This window comes from Carcharodon carcharias, chromosome 2 (genome assembly GCF_017639515.1).
Source record: "Carcharodon carcharias isolate sCarCar2 chromosome 2, sCarCar2.pri, whole genome shotgun sequence".
NCBI lineage: Eukaryota > Metazoa > Chordata > Chondrichthyes > Lamniformes > Lamnidae > Carcharodon > Carcharodon carcharias.
In genome coordinates, this window is record NC_054468.1 from 50,256,372 (window position 1) to 50,271,474 (window position 15,103).

The 15,103-nt window shown below is 39.9% G+C and overlaps 1 protein-coding gene across 1 annotated transcript in view; it reads left to right on the forward strand.

The window, feature by feature from the left end:
• The first annotated feature begins 503 nt into the window (after nucleotides 1–503).
• pex5la (peroxisomal biogenesis factor 5-like a) overlaps nucleotides 504–15,103 on the forward strand; it is a 188,355-nt gene continuing 173,755 nt past the window's right edge. The window contains exon 1 of the mRNA XM_041176635.1: nucleotides 504–627. Coding sequence (XP_041032569.1) covers nucleotides 607–627 — 21 coding nt within the window. The 5' untranslated portion in view covers nucleotides 504–606. The remainder of the gene's footprint in view (nucleotides 628–15,103) is intronic.

Here is a 15,103-nt window from a genome sequence, read left to right on the forward strand (position 1 = left end):
GATTTATAGGGCATGGGATTCCACTGTCAAAGGTACTGATGCTGCCTTTAACTTTCTCAATTTGGCAACAACGTCCTTTTAAAATTGCCAACGCCTCTGCAAAGAATGGAATTATGTTTTGACTTACATTTTCATTGGTATGCAACTCACAACTTTTGTGTTCTCTATATAAAAGATGCAATCTGCCCGGGTCATTAGTGCGAAAAAGGTGACACCTCGCTGCACGATTGAGGCGGAGCACAGTAAAAGTGGAGAGATCTATGCAACTGCTGCCGAGGACATGTTCTCTCTCTCTCTCTTCTTTAATAGGCAATACCATTGAGGTCTCGACTTGCTGACCTCCAGGGGGGTACTTTCCCGTGACATTGTGACGGAGCACGCACAGTTTCCGAACCCAGCACGTGAAGAGGAGGCGGCAGGGACCGGAGACTGATAGAGAGAGGGGCGGGTTCAATTCCAGCGCCAGCCCCAGCAGCAGGGACAGACAGCTCCCGTCACTTTCCCAGTCACCTCTGAGGGAGAAAGCCCGGAGCTGCACATCAGCGCCGACTGCTTCCAGACAGAAAGCAAGTGTGCAGCTCGCCTGCAGTAAAGAACCCATTCAGGATGTACCAGGGGCACATGCAGGTCAGTCAGAACGTAGCCGAATACGTGTTTCTGTAATTAAAATGAAAAGAATAAATTTGAGGTAACCTCAGCATGAACGTTGGCTTTCAATGGTTAAAATGCAATTAGAGCGAAACGATTACATGGCATGCAAAATGAAAAGGAAAATGATTGTCAAGGTGATCTGGGTTTTTGGCTGTGATAGTTACAGAATGATATACAATAAGACACAAGAGTTTTCAGTTGTGCATTCAGGATGGAGTGGCAGGCACATCTTTGGTATTTAAATTAATGAGCGTGTATTTATCAATGGTAACGGCTTATCTTTAATATAATGTGGAATTATGGTCCAGTTTATGAAGAAGGTTAACATGAACTGCAGTGTAGCTTTACATCTAGTACATGTTTTAATACCTTTAAGTATTACGCAGAAATGTGATGCCTGACACTCGTCGATTCAAGGGCAAGGGATGATAGATGGGAAAACAGGAAGGAATCTGCCGCGTTTTGTACGCTATATTGCAAGCACTTAGCGAAAGCCAAAAAGATTACAATTTAGGTAACGTCTTGCAGTTGCAGTAATGTGTCGCCCCACGTGTGTGTAACATGGATATATTGCCTATTTGGGACAATAAATAACTGTTAGGAGCATCACATATTAAAGATGTATGAGTTCTGAGAGGGTGTTGCATGCAAACAAACCAACTGATCAATGCTTCAATTAGAAATCTTGGTGTGAACCATTTTTAGATACTTGTCATTGTTGAAACCACAAATTTGTTTCTTTATATAAACATTTCCGTCATTAGGAAGCGAATTAGTTTATAATCTTGAAATTCACTGTTGGTCACATTTCATAATAGTTCTTAGCAACAGTTTTAATATTTTGCCAATAGGTTCTGTACATAATAAAGCAATTTTGTTATTTATCGCACGTATTGATCTGATATTGTGCCGGTGTTCCGCACTAGTGATTACAGCAAAATCCGTCACAGAACACTGTCAACACTGTGTAAGTGAAGGCAACAGGCTCGCAGACTTTAATACTATCTGTTCTGTAAGCATCTCTGACTATCGGGAAACTTCAGTAATAGCATATATTAGCAACACAAAAAGTGGTGGTATTCAGGAATATGTGTACAATTGTGTTGTGAAAATAGTTTACATCTGCAGCATGACTTTTCAAATTGCTGGGGTGTCAGAATTTGATTATCCCATATTTTTGTTTATGAATCGGTCCACGCTACTCCTTCCACCTAAAATTCTCAAAAATATACGGGATTAGAAATGCTGTTCAAATAGGCACCACCATGACCAATTTTCCCATTCAGTGGAGGCATTATTACACAGCTATCTAATGTTGCATGTTTTCAAGTGTGCAAGTCTGTACATTTAGTCAAGAGATGACAATTCCGAGAAATGGATGGTTTCTCCTGAGACCAGGTGAGAGTAATAATCATTTCCAATGTAGATTGATCACAGGTCAGACATAATATAGAGATCCCCCAAATTATTACCCTAACAATAGGTCAATCGCAATTTGCAGCAAGTCAGTTTTGCCAATACATTATTTCTATTTCCAGCATCCTGTGTTCATGCATTTGCATTTGAAACAGTTAACAAATCTTAAAAACCCACATTAACAGAATGGCTTCTTAATTCCTTCCCAAATGTTGAGCCAGTTATTAATTAAAGGTGACAGCAATATATGACAGTTATATTGACAATTTATGTGACAAATTAAAGACAATTTGAGGATTGTACAGTATTTTGATTTGACAGTTATACTTTGGTTTGATTACTTGAGATACTTGGTACAAATTTTAATCAAATCTTAATTAAAATGGTCTGCAAAAAAAATAATATTGACTTTGGGGTGATTGTGTAAAAAAAAATGTGATATTGGACCAACTGCCCATCATACATATCTTCATTTTCATTTTGAAAATTAGGAGAGATGTATGGTGGGTGGTGGATCTGTTATTGGCCAAAGTCAAAATTGCTTCACTAAATCCACATCAGGCAGACAGAAGTAATGCTACAAGCTTGAATTGTTTTTCTGGTTGTCTAAAGTTCAGCCCATGTTAAATATATTAAGTAGAGTAGTTTGAAGGTTTAGAAGCATTTGATTGTTTTAATTGCAAATTTATTTGTGTGCATAATGACAAAAAAAGTTTAGGTGGCATAGAACTGATATTTTTAAGGAAACCATTATAAGATTTGAGTTCAGTTATGATGCATTTTCCACATTGACAAATTTAAAGGTTACAAGCATGATTTAAATAATATAATTTGAACACTTTCTTAGAAGTTACTGGCATAAAAAGTGATGTGAGGGCAACATCAAAGCAGAACATACTTTTGAAAAAAAATACTACACCACTTTTTATAGATAATCAACCATTCCAAATCAGCCCTGTCCTTGAGAATAAAATCTGACTGGGAAGAGCCAATTGCAAAGTATAGTACAAATTAATATATATGTTTTAGGAAACATTAAAATGTTTCCTCTGTAACTCCTGATTATTTTTGAATGTGTAAAGGACAACAATGAACAAAAAAACTTAAAATGAGCAAGATGTGAGTCACTAAGCGCTTCAGAAATAACACGAGCAGCCTCCTCTTATAAAATTATTCTTTTTCTCCTAACCTCTAAGGTAGAGTAAATGTGTTAGTCCATAAATCAAATCTTTTAGATAACATTTCCATAATTTATTGTAAGATTTTCATTTTCACACAGTGTATTTTTACTTTGTAATGTCATTCCTGTTTAAATACTGAACTAATTTTTATCTTTCCTATTGCAGTTAATTTTAAAATGGCATTTTATCTTATCCTGAAACATTTCCTACAGAATACTTCTAGATTCTTATAAACATTAAATATGTATTTCTTCATTTACAAAGATCCATATTGAACTGTAGATGCTTTCTCCAGAACTTTGAAGAAAACTACACAGAATTCTATATACATCTGTAAAATGTTTGAATAGGATTTTTTTTGTATTTTCTCCAATCCTTAACTGAAGGTGCTGACTTTGGCTATTGTTTTCCCATTGCACCGAAGGCCTTTGTGGTCAGTCTTTGTCTGAGAGTCCAGATAGAGAGCATCAGCAGGTTATTGCTTTTGGAGTGGGAGAATTGTGGTCTCACCCTGTAACCGCATACACACACTTTTCAACTGTGGGCTCTGGGAAGCAATGGGTAGCAGTTTTAAGCTGATATTTTCCCCTTGGCCTTTGTTCAGTGTGGTGTCTTTTTATTTAAGGTCCTTATAACCACCATGCCTCAGAGCAGTTAACTGCGCACTGACCAGTATTTAACTTCTTATTTTGGGAGTCGGACAGATGCTGAAAAAGAGCCCAAGCATCCTTCACATTTTTCGGGAAACGTCATCCACGGGCGGGATGAGGTTTCATGAAGGTTCAATATGACCTATAATATTTTTTGAACAATTCATAAACATGTCCCAGCTCATGTGATACTGTCACATGCAGAGACATGTCTAAATAATTTTTATTTTTCTTTATTTAAAGATTTCATTATGAACTTAATCTCCCAGAGGCAGCTCCATGCCTCAGGGAGATATCTGCGCTCTTTCACGTGCATGCACGAAAGCGCACAGGCCCCAACTCGCCCTCCTCCCCCCGCCTACACGGGTAGCGCTACCAGCTGTGCATCATGCTGGGCAGGCCAATTAAGGCTCGCCCACATAAAATGGCAGCATGGAGCCGATTGCGGGTGGCGATCAGCTCCGCGCCAGCCCACGCCGCTCCCAACCAGCCCATCCAACATGCGGAAAATTCTCCCCTAGGTGTTTTTCAAACCTTTTAAATGATAGATTGGCATGAAAAATGCTGCCTTATATTAAGTGCGCACTCTCATCCCAATGTATCAAAGCACAAATAATTTAAGCAGTACTTGCCAATCCAAGGTTTAGGAACCCAGAAGTTTGTGTAGAAGTCCTCTTAGAATTGAACATGCCAAAAGAGTGGGCAGTGTTGGTAAGCATTTTGCTGCTATCTAGCAGTACTCCTTTACTTATGCTACATTTGACTTGCATGGTTATATAGAACTAAATGAAAAGAATAAAAGCTTCCAATGGAAAATCAATGCAAGCAGGGCTTCTGGCTCATTTGAAAAATGGACAGGGGGTGGGAAGGGAAATCACCATGGTGCAGTGAAAGATGCACGTCTGAGGTTAAAGTTGAGACTAAGGATTGTTGTAGGGACAAAGTAGAAGGAGTGGTATCCATGATCCAGCTGGTTATACCTGACCTGAGATTGCTTGATACTGACACTAGGAAGGAGGGAATTTTCGTCACAACTTTCTGAACTGTAATCTAGTATAACAGATTAGCTGCTATTTTCATTCCATTAGTTGCGATGAAATGAAAATTGGCTAGGTTCTATGATGTGTCAGCTGTCTGCTCTGTCAGTTTGCCACATGAGTAGTAAAGATGAAAATTTTCTGGGTGTCTGAAATGCGAAGCGTTCCATTCACCAACACTAGCATCATATACTCGCTAGAAAGATAGAAAATAGGAGTTGGAGTAGATCATTCGGCACTTTGAGCCTGCTCTGCCATTCAATATAATCATAACAGATCCTCTCCCTCAATGTCATACACCTGCTCTCTCCTCATACCCCTTGATGCCTTTAGAGTCTAGAAATCTATCTATTTCCTCCTTAAGTATATTCAGTAACTTGGCTTCCACATCGCTCTATGGTTCACCACCCTCTGAGTGAAGAAGTTTCTCCTCATCTCAACCCTAAATGGCCTACCTTGTATCCTGAGACTGTGACCCTTTGTTCTAGGCCGCCCAGCCAGAGGAAACGTCATCCCTGCATCCAGTCTGTCCAGCCCTATCAGAATTTTATATGTTTCAATGAGATCCCCTCTCATTCTTCTAAACTCCAGTGAATACAGGCCGAGTCAGCCCAATCTTTGATCATACGACAATCCTGCCATCCCAAGGATTAGCCTGGTGAACCATCGCTGCACTCCCCTTTGGCAAGAATATCCTTTCCTGGTTAAGGAGACCAAAACTGCAAACAATACTCCAGGTGTGGTCTCACCAAGGCCCTGTTCAGCTCCAGTAAGACATCCTTGCTCCTGTACTCAGGTTCTCTCGCAATGAAGACCAACGTATCGTTTTGCCTTCTTAACTGCTAGCTGTACCTACATGCTTGCTTTCAGTGACTGGTGCACAAGGACACCCAGGTCCCTTTGTACATCAACATTTCTCGATTTATAACCATTTAAATAATACCCTGCCATTCTGTTTTTCCTATCAAAGTGGGTAACTTCACACTTATCCACTTTATATAACATCTGCCATGTATGTGCCCACTCACTCAACCTGTCTAAATTGCCCTGGAGCCTCTTAATACCCTCCTCACCACTCACATTCCCACCAAGTTTCGTGTCATCCACAAACTTGGAAATATTACATTTGATTCCATCATCCAAATCATTGATACATATTGTGAATAGCTGGAGCCCAAGCATAGATCCCTGTGGTACCCCACTAGTCACCGCCTGCCACTCTGAAAAAGACCTGTTTATTCCTACTCTTCATTTCCTGTCTGCTAACCAATTCTCAATCCATGCCAATATATTATCTCGAATCCCATGTGCTTTAATTTCACAGACTAAAGTTTTATGTGGGACTTTATCAAAAGCTTTCTGAAAATCCAAATACACCACATCCACTGGTTCTCCCTTATCTATTCTGCTAGTTATGTCCTCAAAAAAAGCTTCAGTAGGTTTGTCAAACATAATTTCCCTTTCATAAATCCTTGGTAACTTTGTCTAATCCCTTTGTCTAATCCTATTGATACTTTCTAAGTGTCCTGTTATCACATCCTTTTATAATAGACTCTAGCATCTTCCCTACTGCTGATGTTAGATTAAACTGTCTATAATTTGCTGCTTATCCCCTCCCTCCTTTTTTAAATAGTGGGGTTACATTTGCCATCCTCTAATCTGCTGGGACTGTTCCAAAATCTACAGAATTTTGGAAGATGATAACCAATGCATCCATTATTTCCATAGCCACCTCCCTTAGAACCCTGGGATGTAGATTATCAGACCCTGAGGATTTATTGACTTTCACACCCATGGCCGGAATGTTACACTCGTCGGGTGGACATGCGCCCAATCTGAAAGAGCGTAAAATGATGCGGGATGATGTCGGGCGAGCGTCCCGACATCATCACGCATTCCCACGATATTTCTGTTGGCAATTAACAGACCTATAAAGGCCATTAAAGTCCTAATTGAATTCAATTTTTCGCTGCCCGTCCAGCCTTACGATTGGGGGGGGCAAGCGAAAAGGCCAGGCAGCCTTTGGATCTTTTAGGAAACCTCATCCACGGGCGGGATGAGGTTTCCAACATCTAATAAAAATAGTGGTAATGGTGACATAGAGGTATTGTCACTGGACTGGTAACCCAGAGACCCAGGGTAATGCTCTGGGGACTCAGGTTAGAATCCCACCACAGCAGATGGTGGAATTTGAATTTAATAAAATCTGGAATTAAAAGTTTAATGGTGACCGTGAAACCATTGCCAATTGTCATAAAAACCCAACTGGTTCACTAATGTCCTTTAGGAAAGGAAACCAATCGTCCTTACCTGGTCTGACCCATGTGACAGCAATGTGGTTGACTCTTAAATGCCTTCTCAACAGGGCAGTTAGGGATGGGCAATAAATGTTAGTCGGATGTGCCCACATCCAGTGAATTAAAATAAATTAATAACATGTCCCTGCTAATGTGACAGAGTCACATGAGGGGACATGTTTTTTAAAATTTTATAATTCTTTATTTTTAATTTTTAAAATCTTCATCTCCTCTGTACCTCAAGGAGCTTTTCCTGCACGCATGCACGAAGTTCCCCACCCACTCTTCCTCCCCTTACAGGCAGTGCTGAGTGCTGCAGCACGCATTTCACGCTGGGCGGGCCTTAATTGGCTCACCAGCGTGAAATCGTAATTGGGTCCCAATCACAGATGGCTGACGGCTTCCCAACCGCTCCCATTCACCCCCACTGAGCCTGCCTGATGAGGGCAAAATCCTGGCCTATTAATTTCTCCAGGACTATTGTTTTGATTATACTAATTTCCTTCAATTCGTCCTTCTCGCTAGACCCTTGGTTCCCTCGCGATTCTGGGGAGTTATTTGTGTCTTTCTCTGTGAAGACAGAACAAAAGTAGTTTTTCAATTGCTCTTTCTTTGTTCTCTATTTATAAATTCTCCTGTTTCTGACTGTAAGGGACCTACATTTGTCTTCACTAATCTTTTACTTTTTACGTACTTGTAGAAGCTTTCGTAGTACACTTTTATGTTCCTTGCAAGTTATTGTTTCCCCTCTTAATCAATCTCTTGGTCCTCCTTTGCTAAATTCTAAACTGCTCCCAATCCTCAGGCTTGCTGCTTTTTCTACTAACTTTGTATGACTCCTCTTTGGATCTAATACTATCCTTAATTTCTTTTGTTAGCCATGGTTGGGCTGCTTTTCCTATTGTGTTTTTGCACCAGAAAGGAATATATAACTGTTGAAATGTGTGCATTCATTCCTTAAATATTAGGCATTGCCTAGCTAATGAAGTTCCCCAATTTACCTTAGTCAACTCATGTCTCATACCTTTGTTTAGATTTAGGACCCAAGTTTCAGATCGGACTGCTTCACTTTCCATCCTAATGAAGAATTCTATCATGTTATGGTCACTGTTCCCTAAAGGACCCCACACAACAAGATTATTAATTAACCCCTTCTCATTGCATAAAACCATGTCTAGGATATCCTGTTCCCTAGTTGGTTCCTTCACCTACAGGTCTAAAAAGCCATCTCATGCACACTTCAGGAATTCATCTGCTAGGGTATTATTGCTAATTTGGTTCGCCCAGTCTATAAGTAGATTAAAGTCACCCATGATTATGGTAACACCCTTGTTACATGCATCTCTGAGCATGAAAAAGCACAGGAATTGTTAAGTGAAAGTGAAGGTTGTTTTGGCCTAATACCCAAATAATATAAAATGGTGGAAACCAACAGAGGGATGAAAATACGTACCTTCATTTCTATTAAGAAGAGTAAAACATAGGATTAACTTGTTGTTATTGTCGTGGTTCCAGTACTATGATGGAGAAGTAAAAAGCCACTTAACCTGCCACTATGATGGTAGAATAACAAAACACCCTGAGGATTATAAGAGGGGAACAGTTGACATCTTCCTTTTAGTAGTTTCTTGGTGTACAAACTGAATCAGGCTTTGATTTATAACTTCAGGCAACTATTAGTGTGTGCATTGTGTTTTCCCAATTGAAAATTGAATCCAGAAACGAACATGCATTGCATCTGTGAAGTCAGCACAACACAGTAGCATGCAGTTTGCATACTGATGTAATTGATGCAATGTGCCCGCATCTCCGGACCTGATTTTTGATGGTAAAACAATAAGATGTTTACTTAAATTATTAGAAAAGCAGCTTTTGCTAACTCAACACGCAAAATAATTCCACCAATTTATCAGTGGAAATCAGAGCTGATTTTATTGAAATTTACATGCAGCATTGATAGGAAGGGAAAATAAGTTAAAACCAAGCGCATGTTCAGATTCAAAAGATCTTTTGCAGAAAAATTAAATGAACCTCACTACTACAGCATTTACATCAATATATTTTCAAGAACTGATGTACATACTGTTCCACATTAGCTCCTACAATACATGATTAATTGAGGTGGACTGAAATTGAGTGGTTTGTGAACTGTAATGTGGAAGAGATATGTACACTGTCCTATTTTCACCAGACAGCTTAAATCTCTATAGTAAACTGATTTACTGTACAATGACAACGTGCAACTTTCAAATGAATGCATTTGGTTTTTTGCACATATGTGCCCTCATCAACCACTGGACCCTTCAAACAACTTATCAGATGTCTGCTTAGTTCTGGCAGCTTACTACAATACAGCCTACAAAGAGTGTCTGATGTGATTGTAGCTTGGTTATGTTGCATTACTATGCTCTGCAACTGGCACGGTGCATGAAGCCAGCATTGGAAGAGGATCTTCAGCATCTTAAAGATAAAGACACTAATGACATAGAAGATAGTAAGGAAGGATCAAACATTGCCTGAAGCTAGAGATTTTCAGCAGCCCCTTATTAAAGAGAATTTCAGATGAACAATCTGTGCTCACCTATATTAACAGTCATATCTTTCAACCTAAAATTATCAGCATCTGCTCAATACCAAAATTGATATTCATGTCATCTAATATTACAAGGTCACAATTACTGGAGATCTATTGCGATTTTTAAAACAGTTGCTTTACTGACTGCAGAGAAAGCTCACTTCTTTTGCACAAAGGCAAACAAACTGTGTTTTGCTGAATATGAACCTTTAGTGCCTTTCATGAAATGCTGCTTTATTTATGCCAAAATGTCTCAAGATGATTATCCTGGTGCCTGTAACTTAGGAGGAGGGAGACTGCTATGGATCATTCAGAGGTTAATGATATGATCATGGTTCGTTGCGTCTAAGAGCTTGGGGCAGATGGGTCCCAGCTGCAGACTACAACAAGTCAGAATCTGCTCGTCTGGTCCCAATGACAAAGTGTTGTTATCATGCGAGATGGCATCATGTTCGATTCCCATTGCAGAGCTGACCCTGCTACTGGGATTTGACTCTGTATAACTACTGATCTAAGTCCCTTTACATTTGCTCTCCCAGTCTATTCAAGGCAAGAGTGGCTGATCCCATAGCATGCATGGCTCCAGTGTGAGCAACTCTCCAAATGCTACTACTGGTGCCATATATTACTGAAAGGATTCTTGATTACAATTGTCATCAAGATGAATGTAAGCTCCATGATTGACTGCAGAGTGGTGATGACGTGCATGGGAAGCCATTGAGAGGTGACAGTGAATTTTACCATACAATACAGGTGCAAACAGCCCAATTCATTCAAGCAATTACTTGTCCACAGTAATCTTAATTTTGTATGCTGCGTCCCTAAATTCTGCATCTCTGTTCTCTTCAGCTGCACTGGGCTGCAAACTGAACCTCTAGTTAACTCTTCCCTTAACCTTCCTTACCACATCCACTTCTGCTCACTTGATATGATGTGGCAAGTGTCCATCTAAAGATATGGGTGTAAGTGCCAAAGGTATTCAGTTACTTTCCCATGCTGCAACACCATGAATGTCTGAAGTGGCAGATGTGACAGTCTTGCTACAGATGGTACAGGTGTAATCAGTGTCAGATGAGGGATTCCACACGGTATAAACTCTTGAAGCCTGATGTACTTTCCTCTTTATCCTCTTCTCTTTCTTCCTTCAGCTGCTTCTCTTCAATTCCTTTGGCTCCCCAGTGACACTCAGCTGTCCAGTCTGATCCATTTGTTAGTTGAATCTTGCTGGCTTGCAGTTTTAATGTCAAAAGTTTCAATCCCTCCTGCTTTACTTATGCTCAGTAGAAAGATTTTTTAAAGTAATGTGATTGTTATTCGATACACTTTTAGGTATATTTTTATTTGTAAACAAAGTTTAGGGAAAAGGTAAGTGTGAGTGAGTGAGGAAAAAATGATAGTTAATAATAATGCTGTTCTTGTCTGCTGTTTATTTTATTTAGAATCTTGTTCCCATGCTTAAATGCATCTACAAAAATTAGTCCCTGAAAAAAATATTCATTATGGACATGTTAAAAGGCATTTGAGACAGTTTTGCGCATGGTTGGAGATGGTGTCATTACTTAGTTTTGTACCTGTGAGTAACTTTGTGAATGGAGAAGATTTCAGTGGCTCTCAGAGCACTGACAGAAGAGAATAATGTTATATAGTTTTCATTCTGACAGTATGGATGCTGTCATTGTCAGGTTTTCCTAGTGCAAAAGCTGAAGGATAGCCAGGGAATGCATAGGCCGCAGGAGGCGTACTGTTTACAGCACAGACAATGAGTGTCTCAATACCATAGCCTTTAAAATGGGCTTTATAATCGTTTTTTCCGCTTTTACATCAAGAGTTGTGGATTAGAAAGCAAGATGTACGATTGTTCCTGATTTATGCCCTTCAACTGTTATACTGGAGAAGTGTAAAATAACCAGGATTACACCTGTACCTTCAATGGCTATTTTCAGCTGTTAAGTTAAACAACTAAGTTGGATTATAAGGAACAAGTGAATGATATCCTTTCACCATTTTGATTTCCATTTATTATTATGTGCAAAATAAAGCCATTGACCCTATATTCCTGAAAAACTGAGGCATGTTTCTCTAGGCTTTTTAATTGATTGTTACAGGAAAGAGTTTATTGCAAATACTTATGATGGTTTTCTTGGAAAGTTACAGTGTGTTTAGTAATCTTTACATCAGATCATAAACTCCGACCTTATTATATTTTATAAATTGTGAAGATATAGCCATTGTAAGCAGTGCTTGTTGCAATATGTTGTTTGGAAATAAGCTGCCCAATTGATTTTTATTCAATATCTTTGAATATTCTTTCCTGTGTTTTTGTTGATGTCTTTGATCTAAAAAATAGTATTTTAATATTTCATAAGTATTTGGGATTCCTGGAATTTAATCTAGATAAGCAAGTTTTTTTCTTTGGTTCTAAATTCATGCTTCCCCATTGCAGTTTCTGTGCCTAATATGTCACAGAAAAAAATAGAGCCTCTGTCATTTCACTGCTAAACATCATGAAAATTCTTTAAATAAAAAGGGTTTAATGAAAATAAATTGGAGAAAATTTTAATACCAAAGAAAAATGACTGAGTAGCCCAGATCAAAGAAAAACTATCTGAAATTAGGAGATACATCTTAATTTAAATGAACACATCAAAGCTAGGATAGTTATGGGATGTAGGTTGTGGAAATGTACTATCTAGAGGCTTTTTTAGTTGAACAACAAACTTTATTTACAGAGCTGCTGGATTAGCTGCCTGTTTCCAGCAAGGCTACGATACATTCTTTAGACTAGGAAAACTCTGGCCCCTATAATTCCCCATGCTCATTGTTGATTGGCTGTTCTGACCACATGACCCTTACAGTAAGGCTGGCCTTAAAGCAACAATCACCATATCCCTCCCTCTTTAATTGCTTGTTTTACATTCCTTCTTTACACAAATAACTTTATACAGGTCAGTAGAAAACAATATCAAAAATCTTCAAAATAATCACACTTGCACTTTGTCATGAATTCAGATTATACACTTATATACATAGGTCCAGTAATTACAAATCAAATCATTGAGGGGGTTTTCTGTTCCAGGTAGAATGGCGTAATTCTATAGCCTGAGGTTCTCCTACATGATCGACGTTAACAGGAACTGCGATAACAGGTACCTCTTTTGACACAGGCAATTTATTACTATTTGATTCAACGGAGACATCAGTTATGTTTATAACAGGTCAATCAGGTACTTAAGTGCTTACGGGTTTGATAACATTCCTTGGTGGCAACACTGACTGTGGAAGCATCTCTCTGCTCCTCAGGTGATCCATGTGTTTATGAGCGATCCTGCCTTCCATGTCTACTTGGTATGAAAGGGGTCCGGTCTCACGGACAATAATTCCTGGGATCCATCTTGGACTGCTACCGAAGTTCCTTACGTATACTGCTTCATCTACCATAAATTTCTGTACTCTACTCTGCAAATCATGACTTATTTTCTGATTACCTTGGTTCTTCTTTACCCTCTCTGGCAAATTTGGAAATATGAGACTCAGTCTCGTTCTGAGACGACGCTTCAGTAGTGCTGGTGGAACTCCCGATATTGCATGCGGAGCCGTGAGGTAGCGAAGAAGGAAGTGTAAGATTTTGGTTTCCAAGGTTCCTCCCAACAGTTTTTACTTGAAAGTTTGGACAGCCCTCCCAGCTAATCCGTTTGACACTGGGTGGCAAGGCACAGTTCGGGTGTGTTTGATGCCCTTTAATTTGGTGAAGTTCTGAAATTCAGGACTTGTAAATACAGCTCCATTGTCTGATACAATAACTTAGGGCAATCCGTGAGTTGAAAAGCATTGACGTAACCTTTCGATGGTAGCACACGACATCGGTGATTGCACCTCAAAAACCTCCCTCCATTCTGAGTGCGCAGCCATTATGAGCAAAACCATTGTGCCCAGGAATGGACCCACATAGTCTATGTGGAGCTGCACCCATGGCCGGCCAGGCCATTCCCAGGGGTGTAGTGGGGCTGCGGCCGGCAACTTTTGCTGCAGTTGGCACTGTTGATAGTGCTTGACTAGCTTCTCGATATCTGCATCTATACCAGGCCACCACACAACTGCTGAGCATTTTCATCTTAGAAATGCCAGGGTGAGCACTGTGCAATTCGGTTAGGAGCAATCTGGTACAAGAACGACTAAGCTTGCTCCCCAGAGTATGATGCCATCTTGGCAACTCAATTCGTACTTGCAAGTAAAAAATGGCTTCATTTCCTCAGAGACTGGCTCATTTAACCATCCTGTAAATATCTGGTTTCTCACTTTGGACAGAAGCGGATCTCGAAAGGTCCAGTTCCTGATGTGCTTCACGCAGACGGGTGATGTGTCTAAAAAATTCAATGTAAAGACTATTTCTTGGGGTACAGGAGTACACGAGATACTTTCTTGCAAGGGGAGACGACTAAGGGCATCCGCGTTTGTCATGTGTATCCCAGGTCGGTTTTTGAGAGTATATTCATAGGCGGACAGAATTAATGCCCATCACTGAATTCTTGCTGAGGCTATTGGCGGGTTAGCCTTGCCTTCTTTGAAAAGGCCCAAGAGCGGTTTTTGATCGGAGATGATAGTAAAGTGCCTACCCTGTAAGTACTGGTGGAATTTTTCAACTCTGAAGACTATTGACAGCCCTTCCTTCTCAATCTGTGAATAACTTTTTTCAGCCACTGAGAGTGTTCTTGATACATAACCTATTGACCTTTCGGAGCTGTCGTCCATTCCATGGGACAATACTGCACCGACGCCATATGGAGAGGCGTCGCAGGTCAATATCCAGTCTCTAACTGGGTTGAAATGCACTAACAAGGTTGAGGAGTGCAGCAATTGTTTTATTCTGTTGAAGATTTCCTCCTGTGGAACCTTCCAGGACCAACGATGGCGTATCTTCAGCAGTATGTACAAGGGGGCCAGTACAGTCGATATGTTGGGTAAAAAGCATCCGTAGTAGTTCACCATCCCTAAAAATGCATTCTCCAGTGTATAGAGCACCCAATGCTGTGAGGTGGGACTGAACAGAAGCCAGGTGCTACGCATAACAAACAACAAAGGGAGAGTTGACTGTAAGTAGCCTTCCAGGTGAGAGGTGGTGAGCAGTACTTGGCAGGGGCCTGGGAAAACATTGTTCACCTTTATGTCTCAAATATAGTTCACCTGTAGTGAAAAGAGATTCGAGTAATGGGAAGGAAATAAAGCACATTCATGTCCTCAGTGACAATCTTTGAAGAAAAACTTGACAAGCCTGTTTCATAAAGGATTTCCAGAATTC